The sequence below is a fragment of the Octodon degus genome, unplaced genomic scaffold (genome assembly GCF_000260255.1).
Source record: "Octodon degus isolate 3935 unplaced genomic scaffold, OctDeg1.0 scaffold00067, whole genome shotgun sequence".
Classification (NCBI taxonomy): Eukaryota; Metazoa; Chordata; class Mammalia; order Rodentia; family Octodontidae; genus Octodon; species Octodon degus.
The window spans coordinates 10971900-10997523 of record NW_004524643.1 but is presented as its reverse complement, the minus strand read 5'-3'; the positions used below and the strand labels follow the sequence as shown (position 1 = coordinate 10997523).

The window sequence follows — 25624 nt, the reverse complement described above, 5'->3', positions numbered from 1 at the left end:
TTGTGACGAAATGAATGAATGGCGAGGGCCACAAGTGAGTGGGTAGGAGAGAGCTGGCTCTTTCCCAGTGGTCCTGTCTTCTTCCAAGTGTAGACTCCTTGGGCAGGAACTGAGGGCATAGGGGGCAGGAGGGCGACGGCTGCTGTAGGACAAGCAGAGCCTGGGGCAGCCCAGCTTCCAGGGTCAGTAGGGCAGAGGAGGCCTCACCTGGATGGAGAAGCTCTGTCCCTCAGGTTCATGGCGCCCCACCAATGTGTAGCTGCCCTTTCCAGAGTGATAGTAGTAGAGGCCATCAAAGGTCTCCACGTGATGCTGCCCCCACGCCCGGCAGATGCTGTCCCGCTCAGGGCCGGCATTGTACACTGAGGCAGGGGAAGAGAGTGCCCGACTGAGACAGTCACACGATGGAGGCTGTGGGTTCCAACCCTGGCAGGGTTGCCCCCTTTTCCTCAGCCAATACCGCCAAGCCCATAGCTTGCTCAGCACTCTAGGACCTTCCTGGAGGAAGGCAGAGCTCAGACTCACCCATCTGGCAGCGTGGTCCGGTGGCATTGAAACGTCTACAGTCACAGAATGTAGGGTGCACACACTCACCCCCATTGAAACAGGAGAACAAGTCTGCAAAGGAAACAGAACCAAGACCAGCAGAACCCAGGGATGCCCACCTATTCACAGCTGGGCACCAGGCTATAGCAGCCCTGGGCAACCTCAGCACTCTGCAGCTAGCCTGAAGGGGGGCCTTTGGGTGCCCTCTCCCTGGGTGGCAGATGGGACAAGGACACTGAGTCACTGCCTTTGGTATGTGTCCCCTCTGCCTTCAGTTCTCTATGGAGCCCGAGCACATGGGGTGAGTTGAGAGACCATCCAGAGATGTCCCTGATCCCTGAGGCCAGGGCACAAAGCAGGACGTGGAGAAGAAGGCATCATGGGGGAATATAGTAGCCAGAAGGGCCACAGAGGACACGAAGAAAAGATGGGCTGGAGTGTGGTGAGGAAAGGAGTCACAGCATGACAGGACAGGACAGGGACACAGGACAGATGATGAGGACAGGCACAGACACAAGACACGGGAAGGGAGAGGACATAGACATGGGGCTGGTGAGAGGAGATATGAGATAGGTCACAGCAAAGGACAATGCCATGAGAAGTAGGAAGACGCCACAGGTAAGCGGAGGGGGAGAGAAAACACACTTATCAAGGAAGGGTACTTGGGGAGCCAGACAGATGAGCCTTCCTGCCGTGGTCACGCGACTCATCCTCAGGCAGGAAGGAAGAAGAGAGTGACACTGGAGACCAAGGCTGGGAAGATGGAAAGAGACCCCAAGCAGGGAAAAGAAGTCCCTCTCTGTGGCCAGGGCCCTCCCTCAGACACCCTACAGGCTGTGGGGAGGATATCACTCACAAGCTGGCGCGCACTTGGCCCGATGGAGCCGCCTTTCCCAGGAAGACATGGCCAAGGCGTCCAGGGCTTCAGCCTCCTTCTACAGACAGAAAGAAGAGAACAAACAAGGGCTGACTTCAGGGTCAGCTGCTGGGTGGCCTTCCCGGGGTCACAGCTCTTCTGGGCATTTCTGCAGAGAGGGAGTTCCCCCACCCCTCGGGGCTGCTGTGGAAGCCACTCTGCCTCCTCAGTGCAATTCTGAGAGGTCCAAGGGTGTCCTAGGCATGGGGAGAACAGGCTCGGCTCCCCCCCCCAAAATGGCATCTGTGGCAGGTTTCAAGGTCTGCAGGCCCAACATGTCCCCCTCCTCACCTCCCCTTCTGCCTCATGAAACCGGTGTGTCTTTCACAGTGCCACACACAGCCCCTTGCCGGAGAGCAAACCTGAGGCAGGGCTAAGGGACAAAAGCCACCCTTTGCCCCACCCCCTTCCCCTGGGGCTTGTCCAACAACAGGTCACCACCCACTGTCCTGGGAGCTGAGAAGGCCCAGAGACCACAGATGTAAGGAGGACACAGGCAAAGGGGAGCTGATAAATTCTGGCTTCCGGCACAATTCCCCTCCAGGACATAGACCTCCAGGCCTAACCCATCTGAAAGGACCATTCTGAACACCATGGGTGCTCAGTCACCGTATGATAGATGACAGGGACACCCGTCCTCTCAGAACTCCAGTCCAAGGGGTCTAAATGCCACCAAGGGCTGGACTCTGACACCATGGGCTCCTGCCTCACAGCTCCCTCATAGTAAAAGGTCCCCAGCACCATGTGGTACCCAGGCACTGTGTCTGCTCTCACTGTATTTATGTTCTAGTTCACATGGCCAACATGCCGCAGGCCACACTGTGGGTGTTTGTCTCTCATGTCTTCAGCCCTCACTGTCATCCCTGCATGTTGAGGCAGAACCTGCAGCCTCTGGCAGTGTACTTAGAATACACCTAGCATTCAAAAGTCTTGGTCCCTGAAGCCCCTGCCCTCCACCCCTCCTTGGCCAGGAAAGTCACCCTGCTTCATGTCTTGTCCTACTCCCTGGGAGGTCACACTTTACCAGGTTCTCATCCCATTTTGGACTCTGGCTCCTGAGCTTACCCAGCAACTTGGGCCTGCCCCAAGAGCCAGTCAACCGCCCTTCCCCCAATAATCTATCTTGGGGTTTATGGACACCACAGGAATTGGAAAGGGTAGGGACAGGGAAAGCACCAGCATCTTCCCTCCAGGGGAGGACTCTTATCTAAGGAAAGAGCCCACTGAGGAATGATTCATCCAGATAAAGGTCATTTCTCCCACTAAAATGTGCAGATTCTTAGAGCCCTGAGGGCATCATGGTACAGAAGGACAAGACTCCGGTCCACCTGTTCACTGTGGAACCTGGGCAAGACACCCACCTATGTCAGCTTCTCTAGCTATAAATTCAATGGCTGCACTCCATTTCAGCTCCAAGTATACCTGAGTATAATTCTAAAGGTTGGAGCCTGAAATTGTAGACAAACAAGAAGTAAAACACCCAGCAAATCCACATTAGAGAGGAACTGTGCCCACCACACCCCACCTCAGCTCAACTGGCACCTTCAGAACTATTTCTAAAATGGCACATGGCTGGGGCTCATTGTGTCCCCTGTAAATGATGTTCCCTAGCCTGCTGGCCCTGCAGGCTACCCAGAGTTGATCGCTGGGCTGGGGCAGCTGAGCTGAGGCTTAAGCTGCTCTGGGGAGCTTGGGATAGGTGGGCTAATTGTGTGCCATGTCTGCAGTGGGAGAAAAATGCAGACCAGAATTCAAAAAGATCTTGAGTCACCCGGCCCAGAGACCAACAAAGTTTTGCAAAGGGAGAAAACAAACCTGTCACCTCTCTTACAAACAGAGGATTCCAGGAGGGTTAGCCACAAGGAATGGCCAGGAGAGTAACGCAGGGCCCAGCTCCTTGGCCAGTCTTTCCTAGCAATCCCCACCAGGTAATCCTGCTTTTGTTTGTCTCAGGGCAAACTGCACAAGGTATGGATGGGACCTGTCACAGGACTGAGTTTTCACAGACCAGGCAAGAAAGACAAAACCCTCCTCCTAAACATCCACCTGCCTGCTTTCACCTGGGGGAGGTTAGGAAGAACTCGGCTGTTTCCCAGGAAAGGCCCTATGCTGACTACAAGGCCCCATGAGATTAGGAAAGTGTCCATAAAAGTACACTACCTATGTACACACGTCAAATACGTAGCAGACACCTGTTTGTTCCCTTCTGTTCCAAGGACAGTCCTCTAGTTACCCGGTGAGCTCCCTAGCAGCCTCGGGCCCAGACAGAAAGAAGCCCCCTGCCCAATGACACCCTCCTCCTTCCCCGGCCTCACTTACCTGGTCTCCCATTGCTCTGGTGACATTCCCCATGGCGAGGGTCATCTCCTTGGAGCTGTGGCTAGGTGACAAATGAGCCTCACATGGGTGGGGGTCCAGGAATAGCCTTGCCTCCCTCTCGCAGACCTTGTATGCTAAGTGAGTCCCTGGAGGCAGTGTGAGCAGTCAGTGCCCACTACTCACCTGGGTTCCAGTGCAGGCTGGGGCGATGGCTGTGCTCTGGCCGGCATTGTCGGGGCTGTGACTAGAGAGAGGGGATCATTTCCCCCTGGAGTTGGGCCTCCCTTTGCTGGGGCCTCCCACCTGGCACCCCCATAGGCAAGGAAGGCCCTCCTGCAAATTCCTCCTTCTCTCTCCCTACAGCCTTCTCAAATATTTCTCAGCCTCCAGGTGACATTCCGGGACAAGAATCTCCCTCTTTTCTCCCATTCCTTGGGCCCCTGTTGCCTTTGGTTCGTTCCCTTGGATCTCTTCCACCTTGCCCTCTTAGGACCCTCTTCCTTCTGTTGCCCCTCTCTCTTGCCTCCACCTTCCCTCTCCCAGGACCCCTAGTTCTTCCTCCAACTTTTCTTCCTCCCCTCTCCCACCTGTCCAGAACTGCTCCCCTAAACATTCTCCCAGCCTGGCTCCCCCAATCCACACCACTTTCACCAAGACGCTGCACCCGAAGATACTTCCATGCCTGCTTACCTTGGGGCAGCCAGAAGCTAGCCAGTAGCAAGCAGAGCGTGGGCGCCCGGGCTCCCATGGGGCTCACGGAACCAGGGAGCCTGAGCTTAGGACCCGGCTGAGGTGCCTCTCCAGCTTAGGGGCCCAGGCAGGGTTACACCTGCAAACAGCCGCAGTTTCTCCTGATCTCCCTCTCACTTACACCTCTTCTCCTGGCCCTCCTTCAGTGGCTGGCACTTAGCTCCTCCCCCGCTAGAGTGACAGCACTGCACAGCTTATTACCATAGGTGCCTCTGCCCTTCTTGGTCTGTGGCTACCCCTCCCCAGAGGCCTCTGGCTCAGATTGCTCAGCCCTATGGCCCCCGTCTGTGCAGTCTCCAGCTACCTGACCTGGGTCCTAGAAGCCGCTTCCACCAGAGACCAGAGATACTGACCCTCTCCATTTGTACAGGCCACACAGACACCTGGACATGCCAATTAATGACCTGTGAAGATAGCAGAGCCAGGGCTCAGGCCTGCAGGGTCCTATCTACCACTTCCATGGGGCTCCCAAATTCTCATCCCACTCTTTTGAGAAATGATCCATATCTTAGTCCCCTGAAAGCCAACACTGGCTCAGGAAATACTGACTGAATGACAGCAATGTCTCATTACCCCCACCAATACCAGATACTGACAATAAATAAATAAACTGTTAACAAACTGACCAAGCATTGATATGAACAACATGGTGACCAGGAGGAATTTTTAAGTAGTAAATTTGGGCCTCAGAGCCTTGGGAACTTGAGCATTGTTCACTAGCTCAACCATAGATCATTAACTAGATGAGAGGCCTTGCAAATAATTATAATAAGAAGGAAGAGGGAGAGAAGCAAGAAGAGATTGGCTCCAGTTGAGACCCAGGCAGGCAGGCAGGGGTCTAATTTGAGGTGAATGCATGCATTCATTCATTCATTTATAAATTTCTTGAGAATCTATTCTGTGCCATGTACTTTCCTAGGTGTAGGGTGGTGAAGCTATCCTCATACAGGGTATCTGAAGCTCTGGGAATAGAGGGAATAGAGGGGGAGGTAAGGAAGAGACAATAAAAGGTGGAGAACACTGGTTACCTGGGAAATGGATCCAAGTGTCCAACTGACATAGAAGCCCAGAATGATGGCTTGGAAGACTCTACAGCAATATGGAGAAGTTCTTAAGATATTATTAACATCAAGTAAAAAAGAAGATTTTGAAAAGACATATACACAGCTCCAAAGTGATATACATCCCAGCTCCTACTTAGGATTTTTCAGCTTTTCAGTGGAGCAAATATGTACACACACAACCATTGTTCTTCACTTTCAGTACAGTATTCAATAAACTGCATAGATATTCAACAATAAAAGAACACTGGCTAAGAAATAGAGGAAGGAAAGATGGCCTCAGGGGAAGGCTGAGCAGGAACATTCATGCAGAAGAGCCAGGACTCGATGCTGTTCCCAAGACCAAGCAGGAAGCCTGAGGAAGGAGGGAGTCCTGGGGTTGTGGTCGTGTGAAAGGACTGGGTGGACCAGGACTGCGCTGTCCCAGTTAAGGCCACTGACCACTCTGCTTGGATTCTAAATATGAAATAAGCAGCGGCATGACACATTTGAGAAATGCAGGGAATCAGTGTTGTATGTTGGAGGGGGAAATATTTTGTGTGGTCTTTTGTGAACCATTGAAAATCTGCCAAGTCTTTCTCTTTATTTTTTTTTTTCATTCTCTTTAATCTATAACAATAATGACATGGATATTTTAAGTTTCTTCAGAAAGGAATTTACTTCTTAAAGTGGGTAATAATTTACTCATATGAAAATAGTCTACATGCAGAACTTTGGCTATTGGGAGAGGGGTCCAGGTGAAGGTTCTTTTTCCACTTTAAAAAAAAAAAATTGTAGCGCTGGAGATGAAACTCAAGGCCACCAGGTAAATGCTCTATCACTGAGCTGCACCCCATCCCAAGAAGGGGCCTCACATGTCGCTGAAATCACAGTCTTAGAGGGTTAATTGATTAGGGTCACTGATAGGGTGCAAACAGCTCTTCCTCTTAGTGGTCTGGGCCTGGTGCCTCCTAGCTTCGCACCCAACCCTGCACCTGGGAGGTCAACACAGCGCCTGAACTCCATCTGATGAACCAGTGGGTCCGGGCTCTGGCTGAAGGTCGGCAAGGTAACCAAGGAGAAGAGACCTCTACATTTCCCTCTCAAATAAAAAGACTTCCCAAACCTCCTTCCTCCCTGCCACCATCCTCTTCCTCAACCGCGTGTCTGCGGATCACTTCAAAAGGAAAACCAGCCTCGGCTAAGTCCTGCCCGGTCAGCACACTCACATCCCAGAGGCCGCTTTCCCCGCTCCCCAAATCTTGCGAGCCTCTAGGCTGCAGGACAGGCATCTCCGGCCTCGCTGCGGCCCGCCCCTCCCCTTCAAGCCCCGCCCCGCCCCAGGCCCCGCCCCCGTTGCTCCCAGGCCCCGCCCTAGTCCCGAGGGAAGCTCGCTGGTCTGGGTGCCGCTCTGGCCAACTCCTGACACCCCGGCACCCAAAGGAGCGGGTCGTGAAGCGACGCGGCTGATCCGGCCCAACCATGGACCGGAAGGTGGCCCGAGAATTCCGGCACAAGGTCAGAGCTGCGAGAAGTGCTCCAAGCAACCGGGACTGCGGAGTCCCGGCGGCCTGGGTGGGGGCGGTGAACATCCCGCGCGCTACTCTTCCTTTTCCAGACTGGCCTTGAGGGCTCTGGGTGGGCGGAGACTCCGGTGGGTCCTTTGGCTACCAGCAGCGATTCCCAATAAAATGAAGGCAGGGATCCCAGGAGTCCAGGTGAAGAGGCCGCCTCCGGAAAATTCCCTTTCTCCTGCACCCAGGGGTTCGGAATTCTCTGGAGCTGGGATTCTTTGCAGCCTTGGCAGAGAGGGGATAGTCCTTGAGGTCGCCCTAGGCGGGCAAATTCACCTCCTCCCACTGCCCCCAGCCTGGGACTGTTGGAGCAGGTGGCCAGCCCTTGGTGAGCGTCTGAGAGGAAGACATGGAGCCAGGAAACTGGGCATCTCTTTCTGCCCTTTAACCTCAAAGCCTGAAGCTGAGTTAGGAGCCCTCTTGGAGCCCCTGCCGTCCAGAACTATTCCTTAGGATCCAGAATTGAGCGGCCTTAGGTTCTGAGAGGCAGCTGCAGACTGTTGGGGCCAGGTTGTTCTGGGGAAGAAAGGAAAAGAAGGTGTGTGAGGAGCCTGGCTTAGGCCTGCAGCTCCTTGGACTGAGCCCCACTGCCTTTGGAGAGTTCCAGTGAGGGGCTCATTGATGTCCTGGGTCCTCACAGACCTTCACTGGGAGCCACTGGACCCACCCAGGGCATTTCCAGGGCTGTTTCCAAAGCTACACAGGATCTGCTGAAGTCCTGAGGCCAGAGAAAGCCTTTGAGGGGACCCAGTGGACAGACCTGCTGCAAGCCATTGGATAGAGGTGAAGAGGGAGTATCTGGAACCACCCACAGGCCTTGCCCAAGAGGGGGAGAGGTGGGCAGCTGTGTCCATGGAAGCAGATCTGTGGGGCCACAGAGGCTAAGTACCAGGGTCTTGGGCCTATCAGCCAGAGTTTGACCATTAAATCTATGCCAGACCCAGTTGGTCCCCTCAAACTGCCATTCATATGAGTGGGAAAAACTACAGTAGTGACCTATGGCTGGGCACTGAGTGCTGGGACTATGGCCTGGTAGGGGAGCAAAGGGAACAGCTCATACTGGCAGAAGTTTCCCACATCCTGCTCTCAGGGTTAAGTGGTAGCTGGGAGTTCAGCAAGAGTTGAGGTCCAGCAAATGTCACAGGGAACATTTGACCCTGTTCACCAGCACATCCTACTGCAAAGGGATGTGTAGAGAGAAATTTCAGCTGCTGAGGACCTTGCTGAGTGTAGATTTCAGGCAACCCACTTTGAAAGAACTCAACCTCCGTCCCCCACCCTGGGCTTGAATTTCACCTTCTTGCCCTTTGGCTGAAAATAGTCAGGTTTTCTTTTGCTGTCTGCCCTTCTGTTGGGGTTCCTACTCTTCACCTCTTCTGAGACTATCACCTCTAGCGACTCAACTGGGGTTCACCCCTGTCCCTCTAGAGGAGGAGGCTGTGCAAGCTTCAGTGAGCCCCAGGCCTCCGTGTTTACAGCAGGCTGCTGTTTCCTTCTCAGGTCATTACCTATTAATGCTGCCGTGTGCAGGCCAGGCAGGCATCCTCATGCAGGGGCAGGGTCTGGGCTGGACTTTGCACCCTGCTGCCTTGGGGACAGCTACAGCCTTCCCTATCCAGGCTGGCCTCATCCAGAAACACAGAAGATGAAATGGGAGAGGCCAGAGATGGGGCAGACAGGCATGCTGGGTAAAATACTCCTCACTGCTGATCCCTTTCTAGCTGTCCCTTTTTTAGAGTTTTTGAGCTAATTTACCCTGGGCAGTGGTTTATAGTCAACATCTAAGTTGTTGGAGATAATTTAAGGTAATATGTTATGATGGATAGTTCTGGGTGACCTGGAGCAAGTTCCTTAGTCTCTCTGTGACTCAGGTCTCTTAATTTAGGGAATGAAGAGGACAGTATTTCACTAAAACAGTCATTGAGTATTAAATGAGATCTGTATGTGTATAGGGCACTTAAATAGATCCTGGCACTTAGGGAGTCCTCAGAAAAAGTGCATGTAGTTTATTATCTGGAATTAAGCAGCCTTGGGGTCAAATCTCAACCCTGTCACTCATTGCCAGTAAGGCTCCGCGAGCCACTTAATCACTCTGAGCTTTAGTTTCGTCAGCTATGAGACAGGCTGTGCGGTGCTTATACATGAGAGCAGATTAAGTGGGAATTCAAGTACGGCTGCTCGGAGCCTGTGGTGGCTGTACTGTTCCCAGCTGTGCCTGCACTGTCCTATTGTGTGAGCCCCCAGGCTCCAGTGCCTGTCAGCCTGTGCAGCTTCCCTAAGGCCACTTGCGTGTGTGTCCCCGCCCAGTAATAGCTGTCTTCAGCCAGGATCAGAGACCAACGCTTGCTCCCCCAGACAAGCAGGTTCCAAGCTGGCTGCCACCTCACTGCCCCGCACAGTCCTTGCAGGAGCTTGGTTATTCATTTGCTCGGAAGCTGTTTATTGCCTCTTCTGCAATCAAGCATTTATGAGCAGTTTTGCCATACCCTGCCCAAAGCAGGCAGATGTAGGTAGGGAAGCATGAATAAGACCAGAGAGAGCCTCTACCCCTGAGGGTCTGCTAGTCATTCATTCTCTTGTTCATACATGTAATAAATATTGCTCCTGATATGAGCCAGAAAGTATTCTAAACATCAAAGTACAAAACAAAGTCCTGCCCTCTCAGAGAGCACATGCTGCGGGGGGAGGGAGGACAGGCAGGTAACAAGTAAACCAATAAAAGTAACATGTGATGCCAAAGAGTAATAAATGCTATGTGAAAGTAAACTAGGGTGAAGGGAGAGACAGTAGCATGTTGTACTTCATGCAAAAGAGATCATCAAAAAGGTCTCTTTGAGGAGAAAATTTCAGCAAAGAGCTAAAAGAAGAGAGGAGGAGCCATGACAGATGGAGAAGGGTGTTCCAGGAAGTGGGAAGAGCCAGTGCAAAGGCCTGAGGCGAGCACCTGCTTGCTGTGCTTAGGAATAGCAGGTAGGACAGCGGGACAGCTGGGGAGCGAGCGAGTGGAGAGTACCGGGGCGTGGGGAGGGGGCTGGCAGGCCAGTCAGGATTTGGGGTTTTGTTCCAAGAGTGAAAAGAAGCCAGCAGGAGAGTGGCTGGTTTATAGTTAAAAGGGATTGCCCTAGCTGCTTGGTGGAGAAGAAAGGGTCATGTGGATGGAGGACTCCAATGAGGGGGCTTCCACCTTAGCGCAAGAAGATGGGTGTTGTGAGGCAGTGGGGTGCTGGTCTGCAGCTGGATTGGAAGGAGCCTGGGTGGGGACCAAGCAGCAAGAGTTTCACTTTGAGCGTCTGGGTTTGAGATGTCCTGAAGGTAGACAGGAGACTAAGAAGGCTAGTAACTGTAGGAGGCTGGAGGTCAGGGTTGATGTGCCCTTAGGGTAGGAATGACTTTACAGTCCTAGAACTCTTGAGGTCCTGTACGAGACCATGCAGACTCCACTGAGAAGACCCAGGTAGAGCAGGGCTCCCAGCTTTGAGAGGAGAGGAAGGAGAAGGAGCAGAGGAGGAGGGAGGGGGACCAGGAGCAGGCGGGCAAGATGGATGGGGGTCAGATGCCGCAGCCCAGTTGGCAGAAGGAACAGTTCCAGATAAGATGGAGAATCCGCCCGTGGCCTCAGTGGTGGTGATGGTTTCCCAAGTATATAGTTATCCTCAAGTTCACTAAATTAAATGTGTACAGTTGCTCAGAATACCAGGGGCGTAAGAAATACACTAAAATAAAAAATGTGTACAGCTTTTTCCATGTAGACCATTCTTCAAAAAAATTTTTTTTTTGTTTAAAGAACAAAAAGATGGAGAGGACAATAAAACAAGAGTGAAATAAACACAGTGCTGGCTGAGGCACACGCTGTAAAATACAGCTGGATCCGTCCATGCTGCCAACATTTGTGGAGGACTCCGATAGCCGCTGAGCATCAGAACCCTCCAGGAGTATGCTTGCAATATATAGTGCATTCATGATGGGAAACCTATATCTATATGTAGTGCATCTTGATCCTCTCCGCTTCCCTTTCTCCTCCCCTCCTTTCCGTCCATCCATCTGCAGAGTCCCTTCTCATCACCACAAAGTCCACCCCTCTATTTCCTATCATCTATCTTTTATTCTTTAAGTCATTTATACTTCACATTTCTTATATAATAGAAACCACATACTGTTTATCCCTCTATGTCCGATTGACTTCACTTAGTTTTGGGATCTCAAGGATCATCTGGTTTTCTGTAGATCACTCGAATTCATCCTTCTTCATAGCTGAGTAGCACTCCATTGTGTGCACTTACTGTAGTTCATTTCTCCATTCATCTATTGATGGATTTCTAGGTCTCTTCCAAGGTGCTGTGAGTTACACTGCGTGTGTCACTGCACTATGGTGTCTCAGCTCCGTCAAGAGGATACTCAGAAGTATAGTGAGGTCCAGCGGCATTTCTATTTTGAGTTTTGTGAGACTTTCCATACAGATTTCCATTGTGGCTGTATTAGTGTGCATTTCCTCCTACGACGTAAAAGGATTTCTTTTCATCGCCACAATTTCATTAGCATTTGGCTTTTGTGTCCTTGATGAGAGCCATTCTTTCTGGAGCAAAATGGAATCTCAGTGCTTTTTTTTTTGTGGTACCAGGCATTGAACTCAGGACCCTGCGCTTGCCAGGCAAGCATTTATTCTACTGAGCTATCTCCCCAACCCTCAGTGCTGTTTTGATTTGCAGTTCTCCATTGGCCAAAGATATTGGACATTTTTCATCTACTTATTGGCCATTTTTACTGTTTAAAAAATTATCTCTTCATTTCAATTGCCTGTTTTTTAAATTGGGTATTTTATTTGGGGAAAATCTAATTTTTTGAGTTTTTATATATTCTACATAATAATCCTCCGTCTGAGGAGTAGCTGGCAAAATTTTTTGTGTCAATCTGTAAGATAGCACTTCACTCACTTGTTTCTTCTGCTGTGCAGGAGCTCTTTAATTTACTTTTTCAAAATTGTAATCCCATTTTTTATTTTGGTGTATTTCTTATGCCATTGGTTTTCTGCCCAGACAGTCCTGGCTTATGCATATGTCTTCAGGAGTTTTACCTATTTTATCTCCCTGCAGCACACTCAGTGTTTCCACTGTAATAATGTTTCCATGTTGGCACATGGTAAAAGATTCGGTTCTCCGTGCTGCACGTAGGTTGCGAATTCTCCCGGCACCGTGTCTCGAAGAGCCTGTCTCTTCTCCAGGATACGGCTTTGATCCCTTTGTCGGAGATCAGATGACTGAACGGCCTGGGATGTGGCCTGGGATGTGGCCTGGGATGTTCCTGCGTTTTTCAGTTCTGCTCCAGCAATCCACATGGCTGTTTTCCTGCCAGTATCATACTTTTTTTCTTTTCTTGAATCATTGTAGCTTTGTACATAACTTGAAGTCGGGGATTGTGATGCCTCCTGCTTTGCTCGTGTTGCTCAAGGCTGCTTCTGCTATTCTGGCCTCTTCTGATTCTGCGCAATTTTTTAAAAAATGTATTTGGTGCAGGATCTCGCTACGCAGCTTGAACTCGGAGTGATCCTCCTGTTTTCAACCTCCCAGCGCTGCGATTACAGGTGTGTGCCCTCATGGCCAGTCTTGATTTTGTGTAAATTTTAAGACTGTTCTCTCTAGTACCGTGAAAAAATGAGAGTATCTTCTTGGCTAGTTTTATTTAATAAATATGTTGGAGTTACTACTTTCCGGGCATGATTCTTAACTCTTTGAGACTGTTAATGCCTTGAATTAATAATTTAAAAAAGAATTAAACTCAATTTTTTAAAAGGTGACTTTTATGCTCATTTACAGATTAAGAAATAAGGCAGAGGGCCAACCAGGTAGCTCAGATGATTAAAGCACCTGCTTAGGGAGACTCAGGCAGGGACCAGGGTTCTGCTGTCAGTATGCCGTGCTGGTCCCGCTCCCTGGGACATGCTGAGCTAGCAACTGAGACTGGGTTGCGATGATAGCTGTACCTGTAATCCTAGTAGTTGGGAGGCTGAAAACAGGGAGGATCACTGCGAGTCTGATCTGCGTAGTGAGACCATGTGGACCGTGTACTAAATACAAAAATAAAAAATAAAGAAATGAGGCAGAAAGAGGCACAGACCTAGTCAGGGAAGGAGGTCTTAGCCCTGCCCTCCTCACACACCCCAGCTCTGTGTTTGGGCTATCCAGGGTCTCTCTGGGAGACTGCTAGGTAAACAAAGTACAGCACAGCTTAATGAGTTCCAGGGCAGAGGTGAGGGCAGAGTACAACAGTGCTCACTAAAGGAAGAAGTGATAGGTGTTGTGAGAGAGCCCGAGGACAGGTGTGGCAAGAGGAGGTGATGTTCCCGGTAAATCTTAGGGATGGAGGGGGAGGAGATGCTGCAGCACCCCCACTGCTAGTGGCTAACATTTTGTACTCACCGGAATCCAGCAGGGAACAAGCTGCTTAACCATGGAGGGAAATCATAGGTTTGGGGCAGCTAGAGAGCAAGACCTGGTGACACACACCCAGCCCAGCAACAGGAAGCCAAAGCCCTGCAATAGCCACAGGGAAGTAGTCCCAGCACAGGGGAAGTCAGGGCTGTGCAGAGACCAGGCTGGAGCTCCTGCGTCGCGGAGAAGCTGCACACCAGGGTCCCGCAGATCATGAGGGACCAGGGTTCTGCTGTCAGTATGCCGAAATGAGCGCCTGTTTCTCCTTCTTCTGTTTGACCCCTGCCTGTGTTCCCACGGACAGGACATAGCAGGACACCAGACAGCATGGGAGCCTGGCATGCTCCCCCACACAGAAGCAGGGGGATGGAGTCTGGGGTGCAAAAGGAAAAGATCTAATATACATTCTGGAGCCTATCACAATAGTCTTATAGTAGATCACCCATTTAATCTCCACAACAGCCCATGAGGAGGGTGCACTGAGTGGAAAAAACATGCATTATTTAATTTGGTCTTACTCTCCTTCTCCCTGTGGGGCTAGATGTACATATAGAGTTGAATTTGCATGAGTTCAATGTTGTGTGGTTGCCGTTCTGCTGCCCTAGAGGGCCGATTCCCATGGGAATCCAAGAGATGGGGCTGAAAGGGCTCCAAAGCTAAGCCCAGATTTTGTCTGCAGTGCCCCTAAGCAGAGGGCCTGCGCTTGACCACAGTAGAGATGCTTCCCACCACATGCTCAGACCCACAGCACAGTGCCAGCTGAGCACAAGCCAGAGAAAGAGGCCAATGCTGCACGGAAAGCAGGGAGAGGGTTTGAGAGAGATCCCAATACTTATATGTAAATGGTGAGCTCTTTTAGGACCCCTTATGCCCTACACCAAGAGGGACTGAGAAAAGCAGAAACAGTCTAAGTCTAGTTGGAAAAGGAAGGCTAGCGTCTTGCATACAGCAGGTACTCAGTAAATGTGTATTGGACACCTGCATACAAAGGAGTTGTATATGGTAAGGGGATAGACAGCATGAGGCAGGTTGAAGCCAGCAGGTATAGGTTGGAGACTCAGCTGTGTCATCCCTCTGAGCCTCTGTTTCCTCACCTGTGAGGTGGGGATAGCGATGTTCACCAGTTCAGGCTATTGGAAGATTAAAGGCAATACCTGTAAAGTTCTTCAGACTTGGCAGTCATGGCCTGCATGAACAAGCAACTGGACAAGAGGAGCTGAGGGCAGGGAGGTAGGTGAGGCGGCTCTGGACGAAGTGTGAGCAGGAAAACTCTAGAAGAGGTGTCTTGGATTGCTCCTTAAATGAAGGTAGGGTTCAGGTGAAAGAATGGAAGACAGTCTGCCTTCCATGGGTCTAGGATCTGTCCTTTGACCAGCAGGAATGAACCAAGAGGAGACAGAGCCCCCAGGAGGCTGTGGCTTGGGTACTAAGGAGCACACGGAAGGTGGTGGCCCCAGCTGGGCCGGGGGATGGAAGGAAGGCTCTAGACTTGATGAGTAGAGCTCATCCTGCAGCAGAGACACTAAGCGCTGTGCAACTGTGAGGTCCCCACAGCAGTGCTGGGTACTACAGGGAAGCAAAGATCATGACAGAGAGGAAAGAAATGAGCGCCAACAACCTACTGTGTGCGGATGCTTTCTGTGGCCCTGAGAATGGTACAGTGTGTGCCACAGCAGAGCCTCCCAGAGCTGATCCTTGGAGTGGTATCAGATGGAATTCCAGGAAGAGAGGATGCTGTATGTAATTCCTTAAAATACCTTCTTAAAATGTAGTTTAAATAATGGTGGCATTGTTTCTCCATGTTCATGCTTCCAGAGGTCTTCTATCTTTCTGTTTTCCTTTTTGATACCTTTTAAAGGCCTCAGGGCAAGGTGTGAGTGTACATTTTCAGAGAACAAAGCAGAGCTGTGTTCTGAGTATTCTTGGAGACATTTCTGGGTGGGAAATGACCTCCATGTGCAGGGTCTCCTATTGATTTACACTTAGATTCATACTGAATTCAAAGAGCAGAAAGAGCAGTCCTTGTAAACCAGATCTGCTTTCCTAGCTGTTCGGTAGACAGATGATTTTTAAATGGACAGTTGGGTGTGGAGGCAGAAGGGACACTCTGAGTGAGGCCCAGAGGGTCCAGTGTGCCAGGGGAGGGGGTTCCCCGGTCGCAGTCACCAAGAGCGGGATCCTGGGATGACCAGGAACAGAGGCCATCTCTGGACAGTCTGTGCTGGGCCCAGGGATGACAGAAAAACAAGGTCCCTTCCTTCACCTTCCATCTAAAACAGTCAGTCTCTTCTGTCGTCTGCCTTGCCTTCTGCTCCCCATTCTGAGGCCAGTCCCCCTCCTGCACTGTACACCTCATTAGGCAGGATGTGTGTCTTTGAAGAAGGACCAGAGGGGACTTCAGTTTTGAGGCTTTAGCCAAAAGGATTCCCTCCCTGTCTTTTTCTTCTATCCCCATCCCGTCAAATTAGAGCATGAAAATCTCCAACCACAGCAGATGGGGTTTGCATGTATCCCCCAGGTAGTAGGACACTGGGGATTCACAGGTTCTTTTAAGAGATGTTCTGTCCTCCTGCTCATTATGGGCCAAACCAAAAGATTATTTTTAACCCTACAGAAGACAGCAATGAGGATGAAAGGTATCTTAAAAGCAAAGGGTGGGAAATTTGTGGTGTAGGGCTTTGGGAGTTATTTCTACCTGGAAGGTCCAAGTCAGGTGGCAAGGATGCAGTGTGGCAGCGAGAACATAAGCTTTGGAGTCAGCCCTGGGGACATTATGAGCCTCAAAGAGCTGGTGGGAGCACAGATGAATTAAAGCCTAGAGAAGGCTCTTGGTGGCGCACCATGGTGCAGAGTGGGGCTCTATGAAGGTCATCACCTTCCCCTCTTTTCCCCATGGCTCCTCCCCCTGAAATGCGTGGGCACCCTAGAAGGAGGGGAACATACCCCATCACTGAGCACTTACTGTGTGCCAGGTTTGAAGACCTGAGAGTAAAACAGACTTCACGCTTCCTCTCTGGGGTTTTCCACCCAGCAAAGGAGACAGATGAAGCAATTCCCCAAAAATGCAATCCTGAAGTTACACACTGTAATTGATAGAGTCGAAACATCTAAAGGGGTGGAGTAGATTCTGTTTAGGTAGGTGGGCAGGAAGGGCCTCTCTGGGAAAGAGGCCAGGAGTGCAGGAAACTGGGGACCAAAGGCATAGCACATGTCAAGGCGCTGGGGCCGGAGAGTGTGGCTGTGGGCTGCACACGAAGGAGGCCTGGGAGCCAGGCAAGTGGCAGGAGAGGAGGCAGGGCTCTCGTAAATCAACATAAAGGGCTTGGATTTGGATTTGGATTTGGCAGTAAGGGCAACAAGAAGCTGTTGAGCATGCAAGCGACATGCTCAGGTTTACTGAGATATTTCTGGCTCCTGCCCTCGGGGAGTTCCAATCTGTGTGTGCTCAGCTCCTAATGTGGACATCCTGGCCCATCTGGCAGAGGTCCCTACCCTCTCCTGCAGGCTGGGGTCCACTGGGTAGACCAAGTCCAGGCCATGTTCCTGGAGACCGGTTCTCAAGGTACACACTTGTGTGGTATGGCGGTCCACAGCCCAGCCTTGCACCTCCACACAAGCCCACATTCACCCCATCTTCTTGCTCACTGCGGAGCCCTTGGAGTAAGGTAGAAGAGGAGCACGAGTTCCTAGACTGGAGCAGCCCGGGAGAGGGGCGGCTGTAGCAGCCAATGTCCCACTATGATTGGGTGGAGGGTAGCCTACTTGTTGTATTTTATTTTCTTGAAATAATCAGCTTGATTTTAGGAGAAATCAAAACTAGAAATCTCTGCATTTCCTAGTCAAGCTGAAATCCTATGGGCTAGGCCCCATACATCCTCTCTGTGTTAGGACGGACAGGCTGGCCCTGATCTTCCAGCACCCTTGAGATGCCCACAGAAGCAGTGGAAACTGGCAACTTCTGGCAAAAGCTGTTGTATGAAGGGCTGGGGCAGGATGCTGCTCTGAGGCTTGGAGGCTGCCCCCAGCTTCCACCTTCGTCCTATGCCTCAGTCTAGGGCCGAGGAGAGAACCAAGGAAAAGGACAGAGAGATTTGACTCACACTGAGCTGTCCCAAACAGTCAAATCTGGGACTCCTGTCTCGCCAGCTCCCTTGGGAATGAGATGCTGAGGAATCAGCCCCTGAACTTGACCTTGGAGTCTCAGCCACTGACGTCAACCAAGTTGAAATGATGTAACCTGATCTTCGGGAGAGTGGGGGAGCACACAGAGTCCTGGGAAGGGGGAAGGAGTGGCCAAGAGGCTGACTAGTGGACAGAACTGAGCTTAAGCCAGGATGGAACAAGGCAGAGTCCCCCTGGCATAGATGTCACAGAGGAGTTCAGTGGCAAGATGCTTCTGACAGGAAAGATGTGCTGTCCGAGTGAGTGGCACAAATCCTTTCTAAAAGCATTTATCCGGCACTACAGCCACCATCAGGTAAGGCAGTGGGCACCTTCTTGACACAGGTGACATAGATATGGGGTGAGCAGGAGCAAAGCCACAAGGGTGCGTCACTGTCACATGGGCTTCACCTGTGCACATATGTGCGTCCACCCCTGCGTGTGGGTGCACCTGTCATCCACCTGGGGACAAGGCTTAGCCTGGCCACACTTAGATGTGCAGAAGTGCTCCTCTGGCCACCCTGGGGTACACTGTGCAGGTCTGGTAGCAGGCAACCTGGCCCTGGCCTCCCTCCTGTCCTCACGCCCGCAGCCATAAGAAGCTGCAGGGCAGGTGTACTGGGCAGCAGCCACCCCCCACCTTGAGCCCACAGTGGGCACATTGGGCCACATGTATAATTCTACCCTGGGATTTTCCAGGTGGATTTCCTGATTGAAAATGATGCAGAGAAGGACTACCTCTATGATGTGCTGCGGATGTACCACCAGTAAGTGCCCTGGGCCCCGCTCCCACGGGTGTTCTGAGAACCCTGGCATGGGCTACTCTGAGACAGAGGGGCTTAGAGAGGCAGGTGCTCCTAGGAATCAGATGCACACACCACACACTTGTTCCAGCCACTGATGGCACCTACTCTGGGCCTGATCCTGTGCAAAGTGAGTATGTTGGTGAGCAAGACAGACTAGCCCCAGCTTTCGGGTTGCTCACAGCCTGATAGAGGAGGTCGTCAAGTAGCCAGATGGGCTCACTAGAGCACAGTTGTTGGGACAGAACGAGAAATGCCAGCTGGCCCCAGCTGCTGCAGCACGTGCCTCTGGTCATGCACTGGCTTTCTGATTCTTTCAGCGTGCACTTACTTGCTGGGCATGTGAGTTGCAGTATCTGCAGTGAGAAAGATCCACTTTCTCTCCTTGAGTTACTAATGACCTGGTGGAAGGAGACACTCTATAAACACCAAGAAACCTAACATAAGTTAGTTATGATAAAAGGGCATCCAAGTGAAGGTAAAAGCAGGAATGTGCTAGAGGGAGTTTTCACTTCTTTCTGTGAGCTCAGGGATGTGCAGGAAGGCTTGAGCTGGCCTATCAGGGATAAGAAGGATGGTAGGTGGGCTGTCAGGGAAGAGCTTCCAGGACGAGGGCTCAGCACCAGCAAAAGAGCAGAAGCCTGGAAGCCTAGGTGGGAGTGGGAAATATTAGATTGCGGGGCTCAGGGTAGGACTTAGAATACACAGAGGCCACGAGGCATGAGGGGGCCCTGAACCTACCAGCGAGGATGGATTTCTCCTTCTGGGCAGTACGGAGGTATTAAAGGGTTTTGAGCAGGGAAATGATACGCAGATAAAAAAGATTAGATGAGAGTGGGCAATGTTGAGGGTCTGAGTGGCATGAAGGCATGTGAGAATACAGCGAGGGCAGGGGCATAGAGCAGAGAGCAGGCTGGACTGGGAGATGGGGAAGAGGGTGCAGCAAGGTCTCACACAGAGGCTTCCTGTCTGGAAAGATTCTGGACTTCAAAACCAACACAGTGACTTTGAAATCCTCATCTACAAAATGAGTTCACCATCCCTAGCTCACTGACTTCCTTGGGATTTTTACTTAGAAAACAAAGCATTTCCAAAGTTCAAAGTTCCAGGCTCTGAGTTTTTCAGGAGCATTCTCCTTCATATCTGGGCCTGGACCCCAGGAGAGGGGACCCAGGGAGGAACAGAGGATGTGCCCAGGGCTACGGCTCCAGGCATCCCCCATGTCTCTGCAGAACCATGGATGTGGCAGTGCTTGTGGGGGACCTGAAGCTGGTCATCAATGAGCCCAGCCGCCTGCCGTTGTTTGATGCCATCCGGCCCCTGATCCCGCTGAAGCACCAGGTGGAATATGACCAGCTGACACCGCGGCGCTCCAGGTACCAAGGGAGCCTGCGGGCTAGAGGCAGGGGTGCAGAGGGCAGAGTTCCTCACTCTCAGGCAAGGCAGTGGTGGCTGTCAGGCCCGAGCCAGGGCCTTACTGACCGCTGCCCCACTGTGGCAGGAAGCTGAAGGAAGTACGTCTGGACCGTCTGCACCCCGAAGGCCTCGGCCTCAGCGTGCGTGGTGGCCTGGAGTTCGGCTGTGGGCTCTTCATCTCCCACCTCATCAAAGGTGGCCAGGCAGACAGTGTCGGGCTCCAGGTGAGCCAGTGGGGCCCAGGGCATGGGGGACCCGGGCCTTGAATTCCCACCTTCTCCTCCATCATGGTCACCAGCTTTCTTAGGCCTTTGGGAAGGCAAGAGGCTGCTACATCCTGACCAGCATTCATAGGCCCATTGAAACCAGGTTGCAGGCAACTGACTGTCTGTCTCTCTCTCTCTCCCGCTCGCACCTGAACCCAGGGCCTATGTAGCTTAGTATTTCATCTGCAACCTCTTTTATGTTGTTTTGTTTTTTTGGTTTTGTTTTTGTTTTTTTGAGACAAGGTCTCACTGTGTAGTTCAGGCTGGCCTTGAACTCACTATGTAGCCTAGGCTGGCAATCCTCTTGCCTCAGTCTCCTGAGTCTGAGATTATAGGTATGCACTACCACACCCATCTATTTTTTTATTTTTTATTTGGAGACTGGGTCTCACTATATCACTAAATTGCTCAGGCTGGACTTGAACTTGCTAGCCTCTTAAACTTGCCTCAGACTCCCAGAGTGCTGGAGTGTGCACCATCACTTCTGCCTGCCCTGACTACCTGAAGGAGGAATAGGGTTATGTCCAGACAGTAGACCTGTGAGCAGCAGGGAGAGGGAAAGTCCATTGTGGAGCTTGAGAACACAGACTCTGAAGCTGGTCTCAAACCCTGGCTTCACTGTTTGTTGAGCCATGTGGCTGGTGATGAAATGGCCTAACTCCGGGCCTTCATTTCCTCATCTGTAAAATGGGATAATAATAAAACTATGTGCTTCATCAGTTTGCATAAAGAACAGATGAGTTAATATTAGAAAGTGCTTAAAGTGCCTGGCATATAAGTACTATGTTTGACAGCAGGCAGAGAGAGGGAAAGATTTTGTGAACACCTATAGTGCACTAGGTAACATGAACACAACCGGTTGTCACTGTCACACTGAATGTCTCATCCTCATCTTACAGTTAATAGCAGCTTGAAGCCAGGCAGTGGTCCAGGCAGGATTAGAACCTGTGCTTCCTAATATAGAGCGAAGGGTCTCAAGTGTCTGTCCCCTGGGGTTCCTTCACGGCTGTGTCTGATCCCAGGGATCCGACCTCCAGGATCTGACCTGCACTGTGTTGTCCCTCCTGGTACAGGAGCCTCCCCCTACCTCCAGAGCTTGGTGTTTGCTATCAACACCCCACTGAGCAGCCAAGCCAGGGGCTTTGAAGGGGCTCAGGCGCTAATGGTGCAAGACAAGGAGGGGGCTGTGGTGGAAATGTGGAGCTGACAGACATTGCTTTGTTCTGAAACCCCGTCTCACGGCTCGCCTTGCCGACGACGGCATCTGAAATTTCAGCCTCTTCATTATTTCTTTCCTCTGTGGCACATTTTCCAGCCCAGAAATGCAGCCGGAGACAAAAACATAATGAACTCCTCTCTTGGCGTTGGCTGAGGCCCTCTTTTGTGGGCGAGCTCTCCTCCGAGGATGAGTGTTTCTCCGCCGGCCTGATGATTGGGGCCATGCAGGCATTTTAGTGGAAATTACAACTTTACCCTCTCAAGCTCTTTCTCAGGCTTATGAATCATCGACCCTTTCTTGGGCTGCTGCGCTCATCTCTCCTTTGTCCTGCTGTCCCACAGACCGTCAGATCATTGTGGTCCCCACACAAAGGCCTTTTGCAGGATTCTACACCCAGCAAAGAGGAGAGGGAAGTTGATCCTGCAACCCAAGCTGGGTGCTGTGTGGGAACTACAAGGCCTGAGATCTGGGCTAGTTCCCTTTAGGAACAAGACAGGGAACTTGCCTCAGAGCAGCTTGGGAAGAAGGCTGCATCCATTGACTCACCTGGTTCATGTTCCAGGGGAGAGCTTGTGCTTGATGAGAGCACCAAGAACATTCTGGAAAGCAAGGACAGTTCAGACTCAGCCTGGCTGGGCTGGAGAACCTATGCTGCTTTGCCCTGTGGGGCTGGGTCCCCTGTAAGGCCAGGGATGCTCTGGTAGGACCTAGGCCTGAGGCTCCAGCCTACTATTCCTGCCTCCTGCGGGCTACTTTAGATTTTTTTCAAGTTTCTTCGGTGTTTATTGTTGTCGTCTGCCTTGCATAGGGAAGCCTGTGCTATACAGCTTGTATGTTTTAGGCCTAGGAGATGTTCTCTCTGCCCTGGTTGGCCCAGCTATAAACTGGACAGAGTAATCCCTGCTTTCCAGTGGTACTTGAGGGCTCTGAAAGATGGCAGAGGTCCAGAGAGGGCAAGATGCAGGGATGCTTGCCCATGTGCCCTTCTTTTCTGTTTCCAGACACCAAGACAAGGGGTTTGATGTCTGCCAAGGAGACAGATGTCCAATCCCAGCAATGCTGTTTGCTTACTGGGTGCCCTGAAGCAAGTCACTTCACCTCTCTGAGCCTCTACCTCCTCCTGTGATTCAGAAACACAAATCCCTACCCTACAGGGTTGTGGAAAACAAGTGCAAGGAGTCTTTGTGAATCCAGTGTGCCCAGAATCTTGCAGCTTCCATGTTTTGTGGCTTTTTGAGCCCTCACTACTCCCATCAGAACCCTGAAAAGATGGGAGTATGTGTTCTGGAGAGGAAGGGAGGGGCCTGTGGCAACAATGACAAATGACTGCAGGACCCTTGTAGGTTGGGAGGTAGACCAGAAGACCCTCAGAGGCAGGCCTGGTTTCAGGACCCAAATGCCTGGAGGAGGCAGCTGCAGTGTCCAGCAGAGGTGTGGTCACCAGCATCTGCACACAAGACCCCATTTTCCTGTATCCTGTGGTGTAAACTACTGTAAGAAGAGGGATATGAGCAAAGTGTTAGGGGTTGAACCTAAGATAACAGTACAGTCACTTATTGAGCACTTTCTGTGTGCCAGGTACATGTGGCTTTGTGTGCATGAATTCACTTAATTCTCCCAGCAACCACAATATTACATGTTTTATAGATGAGGGAAACAGAGGTCATTGAGTTAGTAAGAATAAAAGCAGGAGCTTGAGCCCAGAACAGCAGATGCTAAAGCCCTGGGCCCAGTCACTGTTCTTTAATTGCTCCCAGAATAGGAATTCAGAGGTCAAGGCCACAGCAAAGTTAAAATGTTTATCATGTTTCTATAGAATGGAAAAAAGGGATCCTGTTGGTAATGTGAGCTTGGTTGAGAGTCCTAGATCCCCAGCGGACCTAGTTCCGGTGTTGTAGTGGCTAACAGGCAGGGAGCCTACTCCTCAGGTGAGGGTGGGACAAAGGCTAGGCAGGGCTGATCCATGTTTTGTGCAGACTCTAGAGCCTGAAGGTGTCCCAGTGGGGCAAAAGGGACACCACAGTGAGGGGACAGACTCCTGAGTCCTACTCTACTGCCCCCCACTAAGCCCCTCATCCCCCACCTCGGTTTCTCCATCTGTAAAGTGGGACTTGAAAGAGCCTCCTTCCCTGGGATCCCATAGGCTGAGGAGGGGTGTTGGCTGCTGAGGGAGGGGTGTTGGCTGTGGTGAGGCATAGGCAAAGTCTAGTCTGAGGGATGGTGCAGCCATTGGTCCCTTCTCTGGAGAAGGCCACAAGCATCGGGTGGCAGGCCTGTCCCACTGCCTGACATTCCTGATGCCCATTCCTCGCTGTGGCCCAGGTAGGGGATGAGATCGTCCGGATCAATGGATATTCCATTTCCTCCTGCACCCATGAGGAGGTCATCAACCTCATCCGGACCAAGAAGACTGTGGCCATCAAAGTGAGACGTGAGTGAGGCTGGGTAAGCTGGGTAGGTAGCGGGGTTCCCAAAGGGATGGCAGGGGAGCCATCCTGACCCCAGTGTCTTTCTCTCACAGACATCGGCCTGATCCCTGTGAAGAGGTGAGCAGGACCCTCCTCTGTGGTGGTCCTTTCCAGCTCAGGGTCCTGGAAGCAGTCTTGGGGCCTGGCTTTCCCTGACCTTGGGCTAGTGGGGACAGAGGATCCAGATGCAGGACATGAGGTCTGGTCCCTCAGACATCTCCCACTAATAACTACCCTTTTTCTATACCCCTCACTTAGCTCTCCAGACGAGCCCCTCAAATGGCAGTATGTGGATCAGTTTGTGTCGGAATCAGGGGTAAGGGCCAAGGTCACCTGTGATGGGGATTAGGTGGGGTGGTCTTCCTAGGGGAGTGCTGAAGGAGAAACTTCTCTAGAAAGGATTCTCAAAGGCCCCTGAGTTACCCAGAAAGCCCCTCTAGGTGATGTGCCCTCAGCTGGCCCAGCTGGTCCAAGCCCCCACCCAAAGGGACAGAGAGGCCATCTGGATTGAGTGAATTCAGCAGTGCCTATTCTGAAGATCTTTTCAGCTCAAGAGCCCACTTGCAGACATGTGGATACCCAGTGACCCTGCTTCTATCCACTTTCCAGGGCGGGCTGGGCAGCCTGGGATCCCCCGGGAATCGGGCCTGCAAGGAGAAGAAGGTCTTCATCAGCTTGGTGGGCTCCCGGGGCCTTGGCTGCAGGTGGGTGGCAGGAGCACCCGGGTCTCCATGGTGACCGTAGACACCAACAGGCCCTACTTCCTCTCTTCTTCTTCAAGGCTTCTCCTGAGGACCTTTGTCCCCTACTTAGGTTTATCTTCTTGATGACACTTCTTGTGCCTGATTCCCCCTCTGGACATCACAATTGCTGGAGAGGTCCCCAGGGGAAGCTCTAGCAGGCTCCACTTTGTAGATAAGAAAATTGAGGCTGAGGAGCAGAGGTTCTGGTCACTATAAAAAGATCCTGTCCTGTCCAGCTGGCCATCTCTGTCAGGGTTCCCTTGTCACTGATAACCTTGCATCCTTCCTGTGGCTCTTCCCATAAAGTAGGAAGGCTAGAGCGTTCCTTGTAGAACCTTTCTTCCCCAGCCAGGCAATGCCAAACAGGCCGTGGGCCATCCCAGGAGCCCTGGTAATGTGCTGCAGCCACTCACCTCTCAGAGAAGCCCTCCTCTGCCACCCACAAACTACATGGATCACAGGACCAGATACTTAACCACCCTGAGCCTCACTTTCCCTTTTATAAATTAGGGCTAATAATATCCACAACACAGGATTATTACAAAGGACTTACAAGTGATTTGTTAAAAACCTTCCTATCTAGGGAAATGACAGCCTTAATTCAGAAGCCAAACACATCAATGATTATAATACAGGGCGACAAGGACTCTGATGGAACTACTACTTGGTCAGGGCTGACAAAAAGGTTTCTTATCTGTGCCGCCTCTAATCAACCAGTAGGTGGCCACCTGGAATGCTGTTCTGCAGAGGGTTCTAAGGGTGGGCCCAGCTAGTCAGAAAGAGCGCTGTGATTGATTAGTGATGGCTGCCACAAGTTTCAGCCAGAAAGCAACGCATCCTATAGTTCTTACCATAGAGTTTTAGCCGCACTGGGGAGGGGGCAAGCTGAATCTTGGGACAGAACAAGAGGTCTTTCGAAAATGTGGCAGGGAAGAAGATAGCATTTGAGTCATAAGGGAATGAACCAGAAAGAGAAGG

The 25624-nt window shown here is 51.4% G+C and overlaps 2 protein-coding genes across 10 annotated transcripts in view; one reads left to right on the top strand and one right to left on the bottom strand.

Annotated features, from left to right (window-relative positions):
- Positions 1–4529, bottom strand: part of Otog (otogelin) — an 84826-nt gene extending 80297 nt beyond the window's left edge. Inside the window, exons 1-6 of the mRNA XM_004634954.2 lie at positions 4433–4529; positions 3965–4025; positions 3782–3842; positions 1403–1478; positions 526–618; positions 208–362 (exon numbers count right to left, since the gene is read on the bottom strand). Coding sequence (XP_004635011.2) covers positions 208–362; positions 526–618; positions 1403–1478; positions 3782–3842; positions 3965–4025; positions 4433–4529 — 543 coding nt within the window. The remainder of the gene's footprint in view (positions 1–207; positions 363–525; positions 619–1402; positions 1479–3781; positions 3843–3964; positions 4026–4432) is intronic.
- Positions 4530–6949: 2420 nt separating this feature from the next.
- The window catches only part of Ush1c (USH1 protein network component harmonin), a 46494-nt gene continuing 27819 nt past the window's right edge, over positions 6950–25624 (top strand). For all 9 annotated transcript variants that reach the window (XR_002821822.1, XR_002821821.1, XM_012515508.2 and 6 more), the window contains exons 1-8: positions 6950–7089; positions 18431–18498; positions 19767–19910; positions 20036–20174; positions 23758–23866; positions 23957–23981; positions 24162–24219; positions 24513–24607. Coding sequence is in view for 7 of the 9 variants with exons in the window: in XM_012515508.2 (XP_012370962.1) it covers positions 7054–7089; positions 18431–18498; positions 19767–19910; positions 20036–20174; positions 23758–23866; positions 23957–23981; positions 24162–24219; positions 24513–24607 (674 nt within the window). In the remaining 2 variants the exon portion in view is untranslated. The remainder of the gene's footprint in view (positions 7090–18430; positions 18499–19766; positions 19911–20035; positions 20175–23757; positions 23867–23956; positions 23982–24161; positions 24220–24512; positions 24608–25624) is intronic.